The sequence below is a fragment of the Pelobates fuscus genome, chromosome 8, assembly GCF_036172605.1.
Source record: "Pelobates fuscus isolate aPelFus1 chromosome 8, aPelFus1.pri, whole genome shotgun sequence".
Classification (NCBI taxonomy): domain Eukaryota; kingdom Metazoa; phylum Chordata; class Amphibia; order Anura; family Pelobatidae; genus Pelobates; species Pelobates fuscus.
The window spans coordinates 14278819-14299468 of NC_086324.1; the positions used below are offsets into that span (position 1 = coordinate 14278819).

Below are 20650 nucleotides of genomic sequence, written 5' to 3' on the forward strand. Positions count from 1 at the left end.
GCGCGGCAAGAGCATTCGGAGCTGAGAGGCGGAGGGATCCCCAGCGCCAAGGGAGTCCGGCGCTAGAGAAAGGTAAGTGCTGAAGACACACACACACTCTCACGAACAGATGCATACACACCAGCTAACAGACACACACATTTACTGACAGACACACTCAGCGACAGACATACATACACACTCACTTACAAAACATACACTCTCACTGACAAACACACACTCACTAACAGACATCAAACAGACTCACTAATACACACACAAACACACTCAGTAAGAGACACACAGTAACACACTTACTGACACTCACTAGCAGACACACTCACTGACACTCACTAGCAGACACACTCACTGACACTCACTAGCAAACACACACACTGACACTAGCAGACACACTCACTGACACTAGCAGACACACACACTGACACTAGCAGACACACTCACTGACACTAACAGAAACTAGCAGACACACTCACTGACACTAGCAGACACACTCACTGACACTAGCAGACACACTCACTGACACTAGCAGACACACACACTGACACTAGCAGACACACTCACTGACACTAGCAGACACACTCACTGACACTAGCAGACACACTCACTGACACTCACTAGCAAACACACACACTGACACTCACTAGCAGACACACACACTGACACTCACTAGCAGACACACACACTGTCACTCACTGACACTCACTAGCAGACACACACACTGACACTCACTAGCAGACACACACACACACTAACACTCACACTAACACATGTTTTTTTTTTTTTCATTTAATCCCTCAGCCTCCTTACCTTTTTGGAGTGCTGAAGGGATTCCCTGGGGTCCAGTGGTGCTGCTGGGCTCCTGGGCTCCTTGGCTGGCTGGCTCCCTCCCTGGCTGGCTGGCTCCCTCCCTCCCTGGCTGGCTGGCTGGCTGGCTCCCGGGCGGGCGCGAGGGAGCACTCTCCCATGTGTGCTTCCTCTTCAGCTCCCTCGCGCACCGCGTAGGGATGCCGGCGCCGGAAGATGACGTCATCACGGCTCCGGTATCAGTATGCGGCGCGCGAGGGAGCTGAAGAGGAAGCACACATGGGAGAGTGCTCCCTCGCGTGCCCGCAGAACTGGGCGCTCGGCCACGCTACAACAGGTCGTCGGTTGGAGGGGAGCGCAGTGCGCTTCCCTCCTTCCGGTCAGCCTGATTTTGCGCCCCCAGGGCCGGTGCGCCCTAAGGCGGCCGCCTGGGCCGCCTTATGGTAGCGCCGGCCCTGTATAAGGGAAGGGTCCAAAGTTGAAATAACTCAGTTTTACATTTTTCTAGTCAGATTAGACGACTGCCAGCCTTATCTGTACTCCCAGAGCCCCTCTGATACAAAGCACGGTTTGTGACAGTGGTACGTTTACAGAGAGACAATAGGAACTGCACTTAATCCACATCAGCCAAGATGATGCTTAACTAGACCATGGGCCAGCGCCAGACAGAATATAGGGGACAGTTAAAAAAAAAAGGTCTATGCACTCCAATGTTTTATAGGCACATTTATTGGAACCAAGGCAGGTGCAAGTATTTGTTGGCTACATGCATTTTGCCCGCCCCCTCTGCAAAATGCATCTTCACCTGTGTGTCCCTTAATCTCCCTCTTGAATTTCTTACCCAAGTTAATGTAACTAATCTACCTTTTAGTATATCTTATCCCTCCTATTTCTTTTTCATTTAATTCTTACAGCCTCTCCCCCCCCCTTTCCCATGGTCTTATTTTACCTCACCACATATAGAATACACTACACAGCTTTTTTGTCCTTATATTTTCCATACTGACTCACCACCATACAAGTTTGAAGACACCTAGAAGGTGCTGCTTCTCTGACCTATACCTAGATACGGCATTAGACTCTGGTTTGTGTAGTACCAGCTACCATACCCGGATCTTATTCAAAGAGGGTCTTTGCCAAGCTACTTCCCACCAAGAAATGCCATTTTATTTTCAATGGAAAATAAGGGTAATACAATTAGGGAGTAAGATAATTAAGTACTTCATATGTTCACCATATGTCAATACAGCACAATTCAAGCCCTTCATATAATATAAAAAAAAAAAACACACCCACAAGGCGGGAATAATTGGCTTTAGTTTTTTTATGCTTCCATTTTATGGTTGGCATGTTCTCATAGTGTTATTGTATCATGGCAGCCCATCTATTGCCTTGTTTTTTTTTTTGGGTTCTGCCCCATTCATGTATGCCTGATGTGACAGTACAATCCTTTACTACGTCAAGCATTCCCTTCTTCCCGTAAAATAAAATCACCAAGTAATCCACAGAGTAATAAATCGCTGGTAACGCCAAATAATCCACACATGAGCCAAAGCTTAATGCTGGAACATGACACTCTGCTTTTATGCAATTCTCCCATGCAAGAGAGATGCCCACAGACAATTATGAATTACCCAATCACACAATGGTTACATCCCACAGATTCCCTCCCCTTAGCCTGAGAAGTAACCCAATTATATGTACAGTTTAAAACACACTTTTTACCTAACATTCATAACTAAAACCATACAACCAATATTAATAAGTTACATATTAATCAGCACATTCCAAATACAAACATACCCCAAAATCATACGAATCCGTTCAGGAGATAGGTATAAGTCACTTTTGACCGCAGGCACATTTTCATGCCCAAAACAGTTCCATGGATTTGGGCTGTGCGGTCGATCTATTTTACACCAAGAAAACGACTAAGTCCCATTCAAACGAGCGTTCAAATCTTCGAATGGGACTTAGTCTCCAGCCGCAGTGTCGAAGTAGGTACGGGTCAGCGGTGTTCATGCAATTGGATAGCCGCAAACAGTTCCATAGATTTGGCTGCACACACCGCTGACCGCGTTCGAATAAGTTAAAATGGCCGCCACCACGTGTTCGTTTGTCAAATGGCGGCGACTTCGACTGCATCCGAAGTGCCAATTTAAAAGTACAAATCCTTCCTCTGGAAATTAAAGGGCTAGCAGCAGCACAACAAAAATCCATTGTGCCCAAATCTTGTTATTAAAGGGCCAAACCTCCCAGGGACCATAATCACATTCCAAGAGGCTGGCAAGCAGTCCTCTCCAGGCCCAAGTGGCAAAGGGCACTTCGTCACACCTGATATCTGGAGACAGATGGCCTTAGTACTTGTACCTGCACCTCTTGACTGCATCATGATGTCATACATCGCATGTGCAAGGGCAGTCCTCTTTCATTCCAGAAAGTGGATTATCTAGAATCTGTTTTAGTTTTTGCTTTCTATAGGGATACTGTAGAACCAGGAATAAAAAAAAAAAAAAAGCTGTATTTCTGGCACTACTGCTGCCCGGTAAAGTGTATGTATATATAAAAAAAGTCAGTGCTGATGTCCCTCAGCACTGGGTTGATGCTCTGCCCACAGAGCAGACTTAGAGCTGCAATGTAAACATTGCAGTACTAAGTGCAAAAGTGACAGCATCCAGACCACTTCAATTAGCTGAAGTGGTCTGGGTGCCTACAGTGTCACTTTAAAGTTTATCCTGTTCCCCATTTATTTTTGCAATACTGGGCTCATACCTAGTTGAGCTTGATCACTTTATTAATAATTGCACCAAGGAATAATTATGCTGTATTGACATATGGCAAGTGCCAAATGCTACTTTTACACACCAATTGTAATATTGCACTCCCTCCTCCCCCACCTATAAAAAAGTTTGAATTGCTTGATGTGAAGTAGCCTTGACAGAGACCCTCTTAGAGGTCGGGATGTCAGTGGTCCCAATAACTGCCTATAAAGCATTGGAGTTCAGGGACCTTTTCGTCAAGGGATACTTGTTAAGTCAGTCCCTTGGATGAGTTCGACAAAGTTCTAGTCAGGACAGAGCGCCCCGATACTAGAGCTGCAGTGATTGCCATTAACATAAATGATCTGAATTAAGACATTCAGAAGGCCTGTACAATAACCTTAGCAAGGATGGTGTGTCCTTTCACAACATTTAGAAATATCTGCATCAGCCTTCTACAGGAAGTCAGGGGCATGAGAACCTTCTGCATTCAGAAGATTGGAGGAGATGTGTGAGTGCAGAAAGGAGCAATACTACCAAGTCCTTCAAAGAATTTGTGAAGTAATCTTTATTATAATAATATAAAAGAGGTGGCACATCACCAGAAACACTCAATATGAACAATGTAGATTAAGAGTCCAGCCATGAAATTTACTTTCTTCTGGCAAATGCATTTCCAGGTTCAAATGAAGCAGAGGTTGACTTGGTTATGGCAGTTTCACAGCATATTGGGGGAGGTTCCCCATAGAAGATCTTTGACTTCCTAAAATATAGGGGAAAAAAAAAAAAAAAAGTTATACAACTAAAAGCCACAAAAATAAGAGACAACTGCAGCTAGTCTCAGCTATTTTGAAGAAAGTCTTGCGAGTTTGCTTCAGGTGTCCTGAGGCCGTGATGTTGCACCAGGCACTTGCTCTGCATCATGTTACCCGTTATAGTCCAGGAGAGCCAAGTGCCAGTGGTAAGCCAGCATTAAGGGTTCTATATTAGTGGCATTCACACAGTTTTTGGTTACTCCGTAAGGGTTTAAGACATGTTTGATTGAGGTCAGTTTTGAGTTCGCTTCAAGGAGTTTTGTCATCGAGCCTCTTCCACAGAGAGAGAACTGCTTGGAGAGGCTCTGTAATTCGGCCTTTCATGTCATCATCCCTCAGAAACATGTCTCATGCCCAGACATCAAGAAGCCTATAGAATGTGGCTGCACCAGGGGCTTTAACCCCAGAAGCAGAACTTTAATATGCCAGGTAAGGAAGGGCATTACATTAAACCAAGTCATAGATCAGACTAGAATTTGTACTTACACACCAATTGTCAGCTCTACACATTAGTCATCTTGCATGGACTTCATAAAGCAAGCTTTGCCATTGAGACCAGCGAGTCAACATCCACAGTATACCTGTATGGAGAAATAAGTGTATTGTTACATCTTACACAGGAGTAATAGAATCCAGCAGCAAAGATACCTAGACCATGGATCAAATGAGAAGCTGCAGAGGTCAGTTCAGTTTTCGCTTCAAGGGGATTTGTCATTGTCCTGCTCTACAGAGAGAACTGCAATTCGGCCTTTTCTGTCATCATTCCCAGCAGCACTAACCCAGATTTAGTGAGGACAGAAATACAAGAGAAGTTTGGAAGTGTAGCAGGAGGTATGTGCAAGCTAGTTATATAAAGCAGTACTAGGCACATTTAACCATTATTTTACAGATAGTAACAGGGACAGGAGTGTAACAGGGACACAGCCAGTCAGTTAAAGGGACAGGAGAGGTTATTCAGTGTAGCTTACCTTATTCATGGCTTCCTATGGAACCGGTACAGCATGCTGCCTCCAGGGCCCACATGGAGTCTGTTTCCGATCATTCAGGGAGGGAGCAGTGTATCCGGCCCCCGGCTGGAGCTCGGTATATCGGATCGGTACCTCCAGCAGCTACCGGGTCCCTGAACCCCCATCCTGTATGGAGGAAGCTGATCGACCACCGGGCAGCCATTCCCACGTGTATAGCACAAGCAGCACAGCGCACTCTGCTGGACACTCGGCAGCACTGCTGGTTAAAGGGACAGCGGGCTATACCATGTTCGGTTTCAGGGGGGAGGAGGGAGAATTGAAGCAGTTGCCCAGAGGCTGCCATCACGCAATGCTTGGTATTTAGCAGCTCAGGGAGGATATCTCCACCTAACTGGCCCCTTAGCAGCGCTGGGTTTAGGAAATACCCAAGAGCCTTCCATTACTCCTATATTGGAGAACCCCAGGGACCCCTGCAGGATGGACCGAGCCCAGGGAGCCAGCATTGCCTCTGCCCCACACAATACAGGGAGGTAGCTATCAATACTCAGCATGTGATAAAAGCCAATCTTCCATTCAAAGTTACTGATCCCACATGGACCCCAGCTATACAGGAAAGGAGCCCATCACTGGCTCTGATGGGTTTCACTCCTGCAGTAAACATGCTCTACCTTTCACAAGGCCAGCGACTTTGTAGCCCTATTCCATTTTAGGGGATACTGTTACTAAATCTGGCTACATGAGTCATTACACATATAGCTGGTTCTGTATAGACTGGTGGAGCAATAAGGAACATTCCATTGTTTCCAATGGCTCCCCTTCCTCCAGCAATGTTCTTTATACGTAACCCATATGTTGGGGTCAGGTTCAGCTCTGCAGTTGTTGAAATCCCTCAGTGTGTCCAGGTCAGTGCTGTAGCACCAAGACTGAACACCCTCATTAAGACATTTACACAGATCTACAGCAGAGAATGCTAGTTAGCCTCTATAGAGGTCTCCTAAACGGCATGGGTCAAAATTGACTGCACAAACCTCTTTGCCAAATTAAAGTTTTTTTACATACAATGTAATCAAGCCATCGTGTAAGTCCTGGACAACTGATATGATCTGGCTTAGCGTAACAGGAATTAAAATAAGCTCATCACAAACCCACCATTTTTGGCAGGGCTTCCAACATATCAAAAGGTTTGCTTTTAATGCTAGATATCCCGTTGCTTCTCCCTCTTCCCCATATCAAGAGATCTTTAAGTTAAAATGTCCCTTTAATACATATTCATATTAACAGAAAACAAACATTTATAAGTGCAAATGACAGTTTAGTTTACATCATTCCTGAAGATTTATATTAAAATAAAACGTCTATTCAAGCATATTAGGCCTGATGCCATCAATACAATGGAGTTACATTAGATGTTACTTGGAGTCCCCTGCCATGGGTGTCCTGGAGACGAGTCTCAGGGCACAGTTGACCTCCTGGCAGGTTATAGCATGTCTCATGGTGTAAAGAGACAGCCTGGCAGCTTCTGCAGCAATATCATGCAGTCTGTCACGGTCTAACATGTCTTTATTCAGACAATCCAACGCCGTCTGAGACTGGGTGGCTTCTGGAAGGACCTAGGACAACGATCAAATGAGACATGTTAAGCCAACATGATACATGGAGTCAGACTCCAGAGCCATTAAAGGCCAGAGGATGTGTGATCCATCATTGTTCTGAGAGGTTCTGTGTGTGACATCAGCATGTTGGCATCTTTGAAGGTAGTACGATGCTTGGGAGAGTGCCCCCAAATAGAACCAGCTACCCCAGATGGGGCATTATCTTAACAGCTATTAAAGCTACCAATACAAGGATAAGTCAGTTAATGGGAAAGGGACAGGTTATTTAAATTGATTAGCCATCACTGTAGGAAGGCTATAGGGTACCACTTTTCATGCTCTGCCCATCTGCAGTAATAAAGGCCAAGAATTCCACAGGCTTAATTTTTATACACATTCTCCTGTAATGTGAGCCAACTACAACCTGACAGCTTTCATCAGCCAAGTCTAATAATCCTAACTTCACCATTCTGGCATAGAGCTTCAGTTCTTTGCAATACTGATTGTACTCCATAATCCTCATTAATGGCATCCCAGGGTCATATTGCAAGGCCCTGCAGTGGATAGAGAATTTATACCTTATGGTACAGTTGAATAGGACTACCTACCTGCTTTACAATCCTGTAGAGATGTTTGGAGTAGCTCTTTTTGGGTTTCACCATTACTGGTAAGGCTTGCATCCTTCCACAGGCAGCTGCTGCCGACTTCTTTGCTACAACAGGTTTCATCTCGGCTATAAAGATCTAGAAGACAGATCACACCAATCTAGATCACAATTCAGGGAGAGGGGGGGGAGCAAGGCCATCATCCCAAGTGTGTACTATTGGTAAAGAGGGCATGTCCCTGGAGATTCTGGGTACCTGACAAGTGAACATTTAAAATCCCACCAAGGCAGGGTTTGCTCCGCACATACATACAGAGACAGACTGCCAAGCCAGGCCTACCAATTCCCAGCTTGAGACTACACCCACTGGGCCAGGGGTAGACAACCTTCAGCATTCCAGATATTGTGGACTACATCTCCCAGAATGCTGGCAAAGCATGTGGAACATGTAGTTCATTCCATAAACAATTATGACCAATATGCAGTTTAAGAAAGCTTAGCTTCTCTAGTCTTGCCAGTAACTCACTGAGTTCCCCATGATAGCGCTCAATACAAAGTTTTATAGGATAGAGAGTTCTATTGCATTGTAAGAGAAAAAGTGTTTTAGCCAATACAGGAGTTAGCAGGTCTAGAAAACTAGTGACTCCTTGCCCATTATCTACTGCATGGATTAGACAAAACAGTTGGTTTTAATAAGACACATGGTACTCATTCCCGACTGATTATTGCAGAATGACAAAATTATGCAAACAACGACCAAAAAACTGAGCATCTGCTGACTATAACACAACATAAACCAAAGGATTTCAACAGCACTAAATTACTGGAAACTGAGAGCACCCATCCAACAGTCACTGACTCACCAAAAACAACAAGAACCAGGCTGTAACTTACCTACCTTCAGTGCTCAGACTTTATACCCACCCAAGCTGGGACCACCCATTAATCATTGGATCACTATGCACAGCTGGGACTCAATTATCCCAATTAACAGACATCAAGGGCAGTTATGTCGTCTTGGCAACTAATTTGCAAAATTGAGGCCACAAATAGCAGGACTGGAATGAAAGCGCCTAATTTTATCAATGTTTGTAAGTAATTCCAGCCGGGCTTTCCAAACTCCGGCCCTCTAGATGTTGCTGAACTACAACTCCCATGATTCTATGAATGAAATAGATAGGCTGAGAATCATGGGAGTTGTAGTTCAGCAACATCTTAAGGGCCAGAGTTTGGTGAAGCCTGCTCTAAGCCATCCCATTTTGTTGTTAAGTGAATAGAACGTTGTGTAACGTCATCAGATACACTCTATTCGCACTGAAAAAATCGATCAGTCACGTAAACCCCAGACCGATTGATTCAGTGATTTCTAAGCACATATACTATTTTCCTAGATGTAATTACCTTCCTTTATTAAATAGGTAAGACATGAAAAGTGCTGGCCTGCAGAATTAATATGCCGCAGAAGGGAACCAGTGTTCCATTGGAAATACTTAACTGGATTCCCTCCTGCCGCGTATGAATTCTACATACTGCAAGGCTTCAATATAACACGGATCCAGGAAAAACATGGGAGCGGGGCTGTAAATTTATAGCTATATAATGTAAAATTCACCAATGTTGCCATATTCATCATTTCCTGGACTAACTTAAAGGGACTCTCCACTGCTAAGAAAACAATCAGTTTTCCTGGCACTGCAGGTCCCCTCTCCCTCCCACCTTCCAACCCCGGTTGCTGAAGGGGTGAAAACCCCTTCAGTGACTTACCTGAGACCCCCGCCGATGTCCCTCAGTGGTGGTTTCGGGTCGCCACCGCTCCTCCTCTTCATTACGTCAGTCGGCAGGGAAGACTGATCCCACCCACCGGCTGAGGAGACCTAATGTGCATGCTCGGCAATGCCGCGCATGCGCATTAGAGCTCTCCATAGGAAAGCATTGAAAATGCTTTTCTATGGGGAATTTAGCGACGCTGGAGGTCCTCACACAGCGTGAGGATGTCCAGCGGCGCTCTAGCACAGAAAACATGTGCTATGAAGCAGGAAGTGCCCTCTAGTGGCTGTCTAGTAGACAGCCACTAAAGGAGGAGTTAACCCCGCAAGGTAATTTTTGCTGTTTATGAAAACTGCAATAATTACATTGCAGGGTTAAGGATAGTGGGAGTTGGCACCCAGACCACTCCAATGGGCAGAAGTGGTCTGGGTGCCTGGAGTGTCCCTTTAACCACTTTCTTCCGGGACCGTTACCTGGAGGATGGATGGGTGCCACGGAGAGGGGGGATGTTGCAGATAGGATCCCGGGAGGAGGTGGGCCCAGGGATCCGCGGCTGGTCGGGAGGGGCTCTGCGTCCACACCATAGAGTTTTTTTAGGTCAGGATTCTGGAGGGGGGAGGGTACCCTGGGCTTGGTGGAGAGCTTGAGACTCGTAAGTTTTAGTTTGTTAAATTGTTTATTTTGTACTTTTGGACAGCTTGATACCCTACCTCATTTTACTAAACATGCAGCACAGAATTGAGACCACCAGAGATATTTATGATGCTATATAATCTTGTTATACTGTGATGCAAGATTCATGTGTTTGCAATGCAAGGAACCTGCGCATTACACTGTGATACCAATCGTGTAGTAATCGTTTTATTTTAAATAATAAAAAGAAAGTTACAAAAAAAATAAAATGTTCCTGCGGATCTGCAGAGCATGAAAAGTGCTTCAGAAAGGAAATCAGTTCACAAATGAAGCCAATTAGAGCTGGCGATCCATTCTTTCTACAGTATATGACTGCTACATACAGGGCTGCAAATTTAGAGAGAAATCGCTGACCAAAATAGTGTGGTTTAGAGATCAGTGTAATCAAGCAATATAGAGCTAATCCCCTTATCTGTTTCGTAGGAACCGATCTCTGAACCTCATTCTTTGTAAATATTCCCTTTCATTGTTAATGAACACTTTATTTCTTCATTTATTTTTTCACACTTTTTCCACATTGTTCATTGTATTATCTGTACCTATACATAGATTGATCTATACTTCTTTTCTGGTCTCACTAGGACAATATTTTGAACATACCTCATTGTGTCCTTAATTTATACGAATTAAAAGGACACTATAGTCACCTGAACAACTTCAGCTTAATGAGGTTGTTCAGGTGAGAACTATAGCTCCCTGCAGTCTTTCTCATGTAAACACTATTTTCTGAGAAAAGTGTTTACATTGAAAGCTAGGAACACCTCCAGTTGCAGTCACTCAGAGTGAACCAGAGGGACTTCGGAGTTGGAGGCATAATATGCCTCCATCCACTCAGATCTGCTATCAGCAGAGCACAGGGCAGCACTGTGTCTCCTCCCTCTGCATGCAGACACTGAACTAACTTTCCTCATAGAGATTCATTTCTAGGAGGAGATGCTGATTGGCCAGGGCTGTGTTTGAATCATGCTGGCTCTGCCCCTGATCTGCCTCTTTGTCAGTCTCAGCCAATCCTATTGCGAAGCACTGTGATTGGATCAGGCTACCACATCAGCAGACTGCTTGTTTTTCTGAGTCTAACAGCATGCAGATTTACAGCTTCAGGCTTGAATACAGTAAGATTTTTACTATGTTTATAGAGGCATGAGGGGCTCAAGGGGGCTAGATGGTTTTAACACTATAGGGTCAGGAATATATGTTTGTTTCTGACCCTATAGTAATCCTTTAATATTTTTTTACAACACAAAAAAGTGAAGTTTTAGACATGGTATTAATATTTCATCATCTTGTTTGGTCAGGGATTCCTCTCTAAATCTACTTTAATAAATTCTGGGTTCATGCCCTTATCTAGCCCTTTAACCACTTCAGACCTAAACTCCCACCCTTTCTAATGCTACAGGGCCACAATATTCAGGATATATTAGCACATAGAGGTTATTTTATGTTGAATAATGAATCATGATGCATCTGCCAGCAATAGTCGCGTCTCTTCTCCCCTGTGCCATTACATTTTAATGAAATTCTGTGTATAATATATATTTTAAAAACCTGAGGAAACCATCTATTCTCTTTTCTTCCCAGCTGATATATCCATCGAGGATGGCAAGTGGCTGCGGGGGACACTGGATGAAATGTTTGTTGTTCTGACCACCAACTCAACACGGTGTCTTGTGAAATCACGTGTGCAACATACTTGCAGAGTGAGATGTGAGAGCTACACTTTGGAAGATACTTGTTCCCTAAACATCCAGTTGTGATCTGAAAAGTGATTGGCAAACTGTGCGCAGAAACATCCTGTGACCGTAGCAGAATTGATGAAAATTCTACTGTATTTAGCAATTTGTTTTTCCAATTCACTGGAGTTTAGCATCAGTAAATAAACCCTACGGAAGGCTTGTATACGTGGCAGCAAGGTGAATTGCTCCCCTGTCCATCTGCACAGAAATGGAGTGTAACCGAGAATACAGCCAAACTAGACTAAAATTCAGCCGGGGCATATTTTAGTCTGGGCTGTCATGTCTAAGCATGGCCAATAATTCTAATTAAACAGTTTATAATAATAAAAAAAAAAACCCACAACATTTAGAAAGACAGAATCAGGTTTTCCAGCTTGCTAGTAAGGATCTGTTTCCCCAAGATCACACCTCACCCATCCTAAAGTGAAAGATGGAAACTGGTTTTACCAGCTTCCCCTACCACTTGACGATTCAGACCAGTTAGTAACCCCAGGAGAAGATAGATCTCTAAAAGTTATAAATTTAAGAAGCCGTAAGAGTTTAACCCCAAAAGAACACATGACATGATTCCCTTTTATTCCAGAAGTTTGGTCCTTAATGGGTTAACTACAAGTCATTCTACCCCCCCCAATTAGCAATTTTAAGACGAATTTTTGCCCAATTAATTTCTTACGATCCAATGAATCAACTGCTTATTTTAGCTTACTTCACTGCAGAGTGTAGCTCAGGACATCAGACAGTAAGAGCTTCCTACACTTTGTTAGGTGCAAGTTATTTTCTATAAAGTTAAGTCACTACACCAGACCAAGACTGGAAATTGTATTTTGTCAAAGCTATTTGGGGTGGGTGGGGGGAACCAAAATAAATAACCTTTACTACATTAGGTTGTTGGGACTCACTAGGCACATCTCCCAGGAGATTCTATGAGACAGTCCAGCTTTTATAATAGGCCGAATATTGTCTCATTAGAATGATATCCCGTTCTAGCATCTCTTCTCCCACAATGTATATAAAATATTGCTATGCTGTATTTGTGAGGTTACAGTTTAAATTTTATTACAAAAAATTACAAAGGCACTGGGCAAAGCAGTTGTTTTCAGTTGATGACAAACAGGAAATAAAACCCACAAAAGTATAAAATTCTAAACATGTATTTAAATAAAAAGAAATCTTTTTAAATTGAAGTGCATGGTCTTAATAGACTAAAGGGGCTCGAATTTCCAGGAATCTTCTCATTTTACCATCAGGGATGTCACAACGGATCATATTGCTCAGATGAACGACCTTTGAGATGACTGGAAACAAAATAAAGCATATTAAAGAGGAGAAAGAAGTGAGCAAAATAACATTTAATCTGGCAGTCATAGTTCAGACAGTAATTCAGTTTTAAACAAAATAAAACTATTTTTAGCCAGGGACCTGAATAACACACCGAGTTCAAACCAAGCCGATAGCTTGGTAACTGGCTGATTAAAGGGCAGAAGTCAGATCTTTAAATCTGTCACCTCATGAGATTCAGGGAGGGAATCTGAGCAATTAATGCCAATAATTGAGCAGTGAAAGCCTGGCCCTGGTCTTTGAACTGTGGGAACTTCTGCAAGAATGAGGTCTTTGGATTAAATATCTTTAATGTCATTAAGCAAAGAGCAAGCGCTTGTGGCTCTGCCAATTCCTCCAAGAATCCCACAGATACAAGGTGTAGGCTATTCATGGTAAATTGTGCCAATATTTGAGAGTCACTCATTGTGTGGTACGACCCAGCCAGCATTCTTACATCCCAGTTTAAAGCAATAAAATGTGTTTCAAGTCTGTGCCGAGTATGTTATATTAACCCTTCAGTTTCCATGTTCTCAGGTTTTTTTTTTAAGAAAAAAAAAAAAAAAAAAACATACAGCTACAGCTAGTCTCAGCTATGTTGAAGGAAGCCCTGCAGGTTGGCCTCAGAACACCTAAAGCAGTGATGTCACACCAGGCACTTGCTCTGCATCATGTTACCCGTTATAGTCCAGGAGAGCCAAGTGCCAGTGGTAAGCCAGCATTAAGGGTTCTATATTAGTGGCATTCACACAGTTATCGGTTACTCCGTAAGGGTTTAAGACATGTTTGATTGAGGTCAGTTTTGAGTTCGCTTCAAGGAGTTTTGTCATCGAGCCTCTTCCACAGAGAGAGAACTGCTTGGAGAGGCTCTGTAATTCGGCCTTTCATGTCATCATCCCTCAGAAACATGTCTCATGCCCCGACATCAAGAAGCCTATGGAACATTGCTGCACCAGGGGCTTTAATCCCAGAAGCAGAACTTTAATATGCCAGGCAATGAAAGGTGTTGCCTTAATCAATACATTCAACCAAGTCATAGATCAGACTAGAATTTGTACTTACACACCAATTGTCAGCTCTACGCACTAATCATCTTGCATGGACTCCATAAAGCAGGCTTTGCCATTGGGACCAGCGAGTCATCCACAGTATACCTGTATGGAGAAATAAGTGTAGTGTAACATCTTACACAGGAGTAATAGAATCCAGCAGCAAAGATACCTAAAACATAGATCAAATGAGAAGCTTTTATTTAAACTAGAGAAAAGCTGCAGAGGTCAGTTCAGTTTTCGCTTCAAGGGGATTTGTCATTGTCCTGCTCTACAGAGAGAACTGCAATTCGGCCTTTTCTGTCATCATTCCCAGCAGCACTAACCCAGATTTAGTGAGGACAGAAATACAAGAGAAGTTTGGAAGTGTAGCAGGAGGTAGCAGTACTAGGCCCATTTAACCATTATTTTACAGATAGTAACAGGGACAGGAGTGTAACAGGGACACAGCCAGTCAGTTAAAGGGACAGGAGAGGTTATTCAGTGTAGCTTACCTTATTCATGGCTTCCTATGGAGCAGGTACAGCATGCTGCCTCCAGGGCCCACATGGAGTCTGTTTCCGATCATTCAGGGAGGGAGCAGTGTATCCGGCCCCCGGCTGGAGCTCGGTATATCGGATCGGTACCTGCAGCAACTACCGGGTCCCTGAACCCCCATCCTGTATGGAGGAAGCTGATCGACCACCGGGCAGCCATTCCCACGTGCAGCACAGCGCACTCTGCTGGACACTCGGCAGCACTGCTAGTTAAAGGGACAGCGGGCTATACCATGTTCGGTTTCAGGGGGGAGGAGGGAGAATTGAAGCAGTTGCCCAGAGGCTGCCATCACGCAATGCTTGGTATTTAGCAGCTCAGTGAGGATATCTCCACCTAACTGGCCCCTTAGCAGCGCTGGGTTTAGGAAATACCCAAGAGCCTTCCATTACTCATATATAGCAGAGCCCAAGGGACCCCCTGCAGGATGGACCGAGCCCAGGGAGCCAGCATTGCCTCTGCCCCACACAATACAGGGAGGTAGCTACCAATACTCAGCATGTGATAAAAGCCAATCTTCCATTCCAAGTTACTGATCCCACATGGACCCCAGCTATACAGGAAAGGAGCCCATCACTGGCTCTGATGGTTTCGCTCCTGCAGTAAACATGCTCTACCTTTCACAAGGCCAGCCCAGGGCCAGTGACTTTGTAGCCCTATTCCATTTTAGGGGATACTGTTACTAAATCTGGCTACATGAGTCATTACACATAGCTGGTTCTGTATAGACTGGTGGAGCAATAAGGAACATTCCATTGTTTCCAATGGCTCCCCTTCCTCCAGCAATGTTCTTTATACATAACCCATATGTTGGGGTCAGGTTCAGCTCTGCAGTTGCTGAAATCCCTCAGTGTGTCCAGGTCAGTGCTGTAGCACCAATACATTTACACAGATCTACAGCAGAGAATGCTAGTTAGCCTCTATAGAGGTCTCCTAAATGGCATGGGTCAAAATTGACTGCACAAACCTCTTTGCCAAATTAAAGTTTTTTTACATACAATGTAATCAAGCCATCGTGTAAGTCCTGGACAACTGATATGATCTGGCTTAGCGTAACAGGAATTAAAATAAGCTCATCACAAACCCACCATTTTTGGCAGGGCTTCCAACATATCAAAAGGTTTGGTTTTAATGCTAGATATCCTGTTGCTTCTCCCTCTTCCCCATATAAAGAGATCTTTAAGTTAAAATGTCCCTTTAATACATATTCATATTAACAGAAAACAAACATTTATAAGTGCAAATGACAGTTTAGTTTACATCATTCCTGAAGATTTATATTAAAATAAAACGTCTATTCAAGCATATTAGGCCTGATGCCATCAATACAATGGAGGCACTTTAGATGTTACTTGGAGTCCCCTGCCATGGGTGTCCTGGAGACGAGTCTCAGGGCACAGTTGACCTCCTGGCAGGTTATAGCATGTCTCATGTTGTAAAGAGACAGCCTGGCAGCTTCTGCAGCAATATCATGCAGTCTGTCACGGTCTAACATGTCTTTATTCAGGCAATCCAACGCCGTCTGAGACTGGGTGGCTTCTGGAAGGACCTAGGACAACGATCAAATGAGACATGTTAAGCCAACATGATACATGGAGTCAGACTCCAGAGCCATTAAAGGCCAGAGGATGTGTGATCCATCACTGTTCTGAGAGGTTCTGTGTGTGACATCAGCATGTTGGCATCTTTGAAGGTAGTACGATGCTTGGGAGAATGCCCCCAAACAGAACCAGCTACCCCAGATGGGGCATTATCTTAACAGCTATTAAAGCTAACAATAAAAGGATAAGTCAGTTAATGGGACAGGTTATTTAAGTGGATTAGCCATCACTGTAGGAAGGCTATATCCTATAGGGTACCACTTTTCATGCATCTGCAGTAATAAAGGCCAAGAATTCCACAGGCTTAATTTGTATACACATATTCTCCTGTAATGTGAGCCAACTACAACCTGACAGCTTTCATCAGCCAAGTCTAATAATCCTAACTTCACCATTCTGGCATAGAGCTTCAGTTCTTTGCAATACTGATTGTACTCCATAATCCTCATTAATGGCATCCCAGGGTCATATTGCAAGGCCCTGCAGTGGATAAAGAATTTATACCTTAGGGTACAGTTGAATAGGACTACCTACCTGCTTTACAATCCTGTAGAGATGTTTGGAGTAGCTCTTTTTGGGTTTCACCATTACTGGTAAGGCTTGCATCCTTCCACAGGCGGCTGCTGCTGACTTCTTTGCTACAACAGGTTTCATCTCAGCTATAAAGATCTAGAAGACAGATCACACAAATCTATATCACAATACAGGAAGAGGGGGAGCAAGGCCATCATCCCAAGTGTGTACGATTGGTAAAGAGGGCCTGTCCCTGGAGATTCTGGGTACCTGACAAGTGAACATCATTTAAAATCCCACCAAGGCAGTGTTTGCTCAGCACATACAGACAGACAGACTGCCAAGCCAGGCCTACCAATTCTCAGCATGAGACTACACCCACTGGGCCAGGGGTAGACAACCTTCAGCATTCCAGATATTGTGAACTACATCTCCCAGAATGCTGGCAAAGCATGTGGAATACATAGTGCATTCCATGAATTGTGACCAATATGCAGTTTAAGAAAGCTTAGCTTCTCTAGTCTTGCCAGTAACTCACAGAGTTCCCCATGATAGCGCTCAATACAAAAAAAAATTGTATTGTAAAGTGTTTTAGCTAATACAGGAGTTAATTCTAGAGAACTAGTGACTCCTTGCCCATTATCCACTGCATGGATTAGACACAGTGACAGCACATAGTGGCTTTAATAAGACACATAGTACTTATTCCAGGATGCCTTACAGAGAGGTCTAGATATCCCCATATAATGCACACCTCAAGCCATGGTCTATAGGACACAAATCAATATGTAAAGATGAGTTATCTTGACAGTTCATGGCCACGTGATAAGGTTAGAGTTTCCTCCAACGCACACTGATTATTGCAGAATAGCAAAATTATACAAACAAAAACAACCCAAGCATCTGCTGACTATATAACAATATAAACCCAAGGATAACAACACCACTAAATTACGGAAAGCACCCATCCAACAGTCACTGACTCACCAAAACAACAAGAACCAGGCTGTAAATTACCTATCTTCAGTGCTCAGACTTTATACCCACCCAAGCTGGGACCACCCATTAATCATTGGATCACTATGCACAGCTGGGACTCAATTATCCCAATTAACAGACATCAAGGGCAGTTATGTCGTCTTGGCAACTAATTTGCAAAATTGAGACCACAAATAGCAGGACTGGAATGAAAGCCCCTAATTTTATCAATGTTTGTATGTAATTCCAGCCGGGCGTTGCTCTAAGCCAGGCTTTCCAAACTCCGGCCCTCTAGATGTTGCTGAACTACAACTCCCATGATTCTATGAATGAAATAGATAGGCTGAGAATCATGGGAGTTGTAGTTCAGCAACATCTTAAGGGCCAGAGTTTGGTGAAGCTTGCTCTAAGCCATCCCATTTCGTTGTTAAGTGAATAGAACGTTGTGTAACGTCATCAGATACACTCTATTCGCACTGAACAAATCGATCAGTCACGTAAACCCCAGACCGATTGATTCAGTGATTTCTACGCACGTCTTCTATTTTCCTAGATGTAACTTCCTTCCTTAATTAAATAGGGAAGACATGAAAAGTGCTGCAGAATTAATATGCCGCCGAAGGGAACCAGTGTTCCATTGGAAATACTTAACTGGATTCCCTCCTGCCGCGTATGAATTCTACTTACTGCAAGGCTTCAATATAATACAGATCCAGGAAAAACATGGGAGCGGGGCTGTAAATTTATAGCTATATAATGTAAAATTCACCAATGTTGCCATATTCATCATGATTTCCTGGACTAACTTAAAGGGACTCTCCAGTGCTAGGAAAACAATCAGTTTTCCTGGCACTGCAGGTCCCCTCTTCCTCCCACCTCCCATCCCCGCTTGCTGAAGGTGTGAAAACCCCTTCAGTTACTTACCTGAGACACCCGCCGATGTCCATCGGCGGTGGTTTTGGGTCGCCGCCGCTCCTTCTCTTCATTACGTCAGCCGGCGGGGGAGACCTAATGCGCATGCAAGGCAATGCTGCGCATGCGCATTAGAGCTTTCCTATGGGGAATTGAGCGACGCTGGAGGTCCTCACACAGCGTGAGGACCTCCAGCGTCGCTCAATTCCCCATAGGAAAGCTCTAATGCGCATGCGCAGCATTGCCTTGCATGCGCATTAGGTCAGCGTGAGGACGTCCAGCGACGCTCTAGCACAGACCTGTGCTATGAAACAGGAAGTGCCCTCTAGTGGCTGTCTAGTAGACAGCCTCTAGAGGAGGAGTTAAGCCCGCAAGGTAATTATTGCAGTTTATGAAAACTGCAATAATTACAATTGCAGGGTTAAGGATAGTGGGAGTTGGCACCAAGACCACTCCAATGGGCAGAAGTGGTCTGGGTGCCTGGAGTGTCCCTTTAACCACTTCCGGGACCGTTACCTGGAGGATGGAGGGGTGCCACGGAGAGGGGGGATGTTGCAGAGAGAATCCCGGAAAGAGGGGGGCCCGGGGATCCGCGGCTGGTCAGGAGGGGCTCTGCGCCCACACCATAGAGTTTTTAGAGGTTGGGATTCTGGAGGGTGCCCTGGGCTTGGTGGGGAGCCTGAGACTCGTGAGTTTTAGTTTGTTAAATTGTTTATTTTGTACTTTTGGACAGCTTGATACCCTACCTCATTTTACTAAACATGCAGCACAGAATTGAGACCACCAGAGATATTTATGATGCTATATAATCTTGTTATGCTGTGATGCAAGAATCATGTGTTTGCAATGCATGGAACCTGCGCATTACACTGTGATACCAATCGTGTAGTAATCGTTTTATTTTAAATAATAAAAAGAAAGTTACAAAAAAAATAAAATGTTCCCGCTGATGGGCAGAGCATGAAAAGTGCTTCAGAAAGGAAATCAGCTCACAAATCAAGCCAATTAGAGCTGGTGATCCATTCTTTCTACAGTATATGACTGCTACATACAGGGCTGCAAATTTAGAGAGGAATATCCCTGACCAAAGATGATGATGAAATATTAATACGTCTAAAACTTCACTGTTACAAACTGCTATTTGTAACTGGCCCTTTAAATTGAAAATTGCCCTGCTTCCCTGGATTGTGGAGAAGCCTATTTGACAGCCTCCTTCCTCATGACTAAGGCCCCTGGAAGATTGTGCCCCTGAAAACGTATTAACTTTTATTGGGTGTGTATGGCCCTTTAAGAACCGTCTGGGGACATATTGAGACTTTGGTGAACAATGCTCCTTTAAGACTATGTCCCCAGACCTGTAAAATAACTTGTCCCTGGCTTTCTCCATCTTGGTTCAGTAAATAGGGCTTACTGAACCAAGTACCACACAGGCGGACCACCCGGAAGCTAAAGTGTGCAGGCAATTTACCTCCGAGGCTGTGAGGTTACTGCAGCTTAATTGCCGACCGCTGGATGGCCGCTATTCGACAATCGAACACGTGGCGGCGGCCATCTTTGTTCATTCGAACGCGGTCAGCGGTGTATGCTAAAGATTCTGTGGAACTAGAATCGGATGCGCAAATACACGAACACCGCTGACCCTTACCTTCTCCCATACGGAACTTGCAGCTCCAGAGACTAAGTCCCGTTCGAAGATGGGACTTAGTCGTTTTTTCTGCATGAAATTGACCGACCGCACAGCCCAAATCTATGGAACTGTTTTGGGCAGGAAATTGTGCTTGGGGTCGGTCATAAAGGACTTCCACTTAACTTTTGATCCGCTGGAGGGATTTGTGTGATTTTTGGAAGTGTTTATGTTTGATGTATGCTGAGTCTAAATATATGGTTTGAATGTATGGTTTTAAAGTTACAGAGGATGTGTAAAAACTGTATTTTTACTGTATGTAATAATTATGTTAACTGCTTCTGTTATCTGAGGGGAGGGGATGTGTGGGTTGTACTGTTATTTGAT

At 44.0% G+C, this 20650-nt stretch overlaps 1 protein-coding gene, 1 long non-coding RNA gene and 4 other non-coding genes across 6 annotated transcripts; all 6 read right to left on the reverse strand.

The window, feature by feature from the left end:
- Nucleotides 1-4603: 4603 nt before the first annotated feature.
- Nucleotides 4604-4718, reverse strand: LOC134572140 (small nucleolar RNA SNORD89). The gene has a single exon (XR_010085250.1). It is a non-coding gene; the product is annotated as a small nucleolar RNA SNORD89 (small nucleolar RNA).
- Nucleotides 4719-5052: 334 nt separating this feature from the next.
- LOC134572142 (small nucleolar RNA SNORD89) lies at nucleotides 5053-5148 on the reverse strand. Its single transcript, XR_010085252.1, has one exon. It is a non-coding gene; the product is annotated as a small nucleolar RNA SNORD89 (small nucleolar RNA).
- Nucleotides 5149-12918: 7770 nt separating this feature from the next.
- On the reverse strand, nucleotides 12919-14637 carry LOC134570623 (uncharacterized). Its single transcript, XR_010085160.1, has 3 exons — nucleotides 14596-14637; nucleotides 14117-14206; nucleotides 12919-13030 (listed from the first exon to the last, which is right to left on the reverse strand). It is a non-coding gene; the product is annotated as an uncharacterized LOC134570623 (long non-coding RNA).
- On the reverse strand, nucleotides 13842-13956 carry LOC134572141 (small nucleolar RNA SNORD89). The gene has a single exon (XR_010085251.1). It is a non-coding gene; the product is annotated as a small nucleolar RNA SNORD89 (small nucleolar RNA).
- LOC134572143 (small nucleolar RNA SNORD89) lies at nucleotides 14323-14418 on the reverse strand. Its single transcript, XR_010085253.1, has one exon. It is a non-coding gene; the product is annotated as a small nucleolar RNA SNORD89 (small nucleolar RNA).
- A 1173-nt stretch (nucleotides 14638-15810) lies between the features above and the next one.
- LOC134570624 (histone H2B.1, sperm-like) lies at nucleotides 15811-17777 on the reverse strand. The gene is made up of 3 exons (XM_063428551.1): nucleotides 17737-17777; nucleotides 16771-16905; nucleotides 15811-16184 (listed from the first exon to the last, which is right to left on the reverse strand). Exons 2-3 carry the CDS (start codon nucleotides 16888-16890, stop codon nucleotides 15984-15986), a joined length of 321 nt encoding a protein of 106 aa, XP_063284621.1. The 5' UTR covers nucleotides 16891-16905; nucleotides 17737-17777; the 3' UTR covers nucleotides 15811-15983.
- Nucleotides 17778-20650: the final 2873 nt, after the last annotated feature.

What these genes read in the sequence shown, in the direction of transcription:
- LOC134570624 (XM_063428551.1), bottom strand. Translation starts at nt 16,890, where the DNA reads ATGAAACCTGTTGTAGCAAAGAAGTCAGCAGCAGCCGCCTGTGGAAGG. An exon ending in TCTACAGGATTGTAAAGCAG is followed by an intron (nt 16,185 to 16,770) that starts GTAGGTAGTCCT and finishes TCGTTGTCCTAG; the next exon opens with GTCCTTCCAGAAGCCACCCA.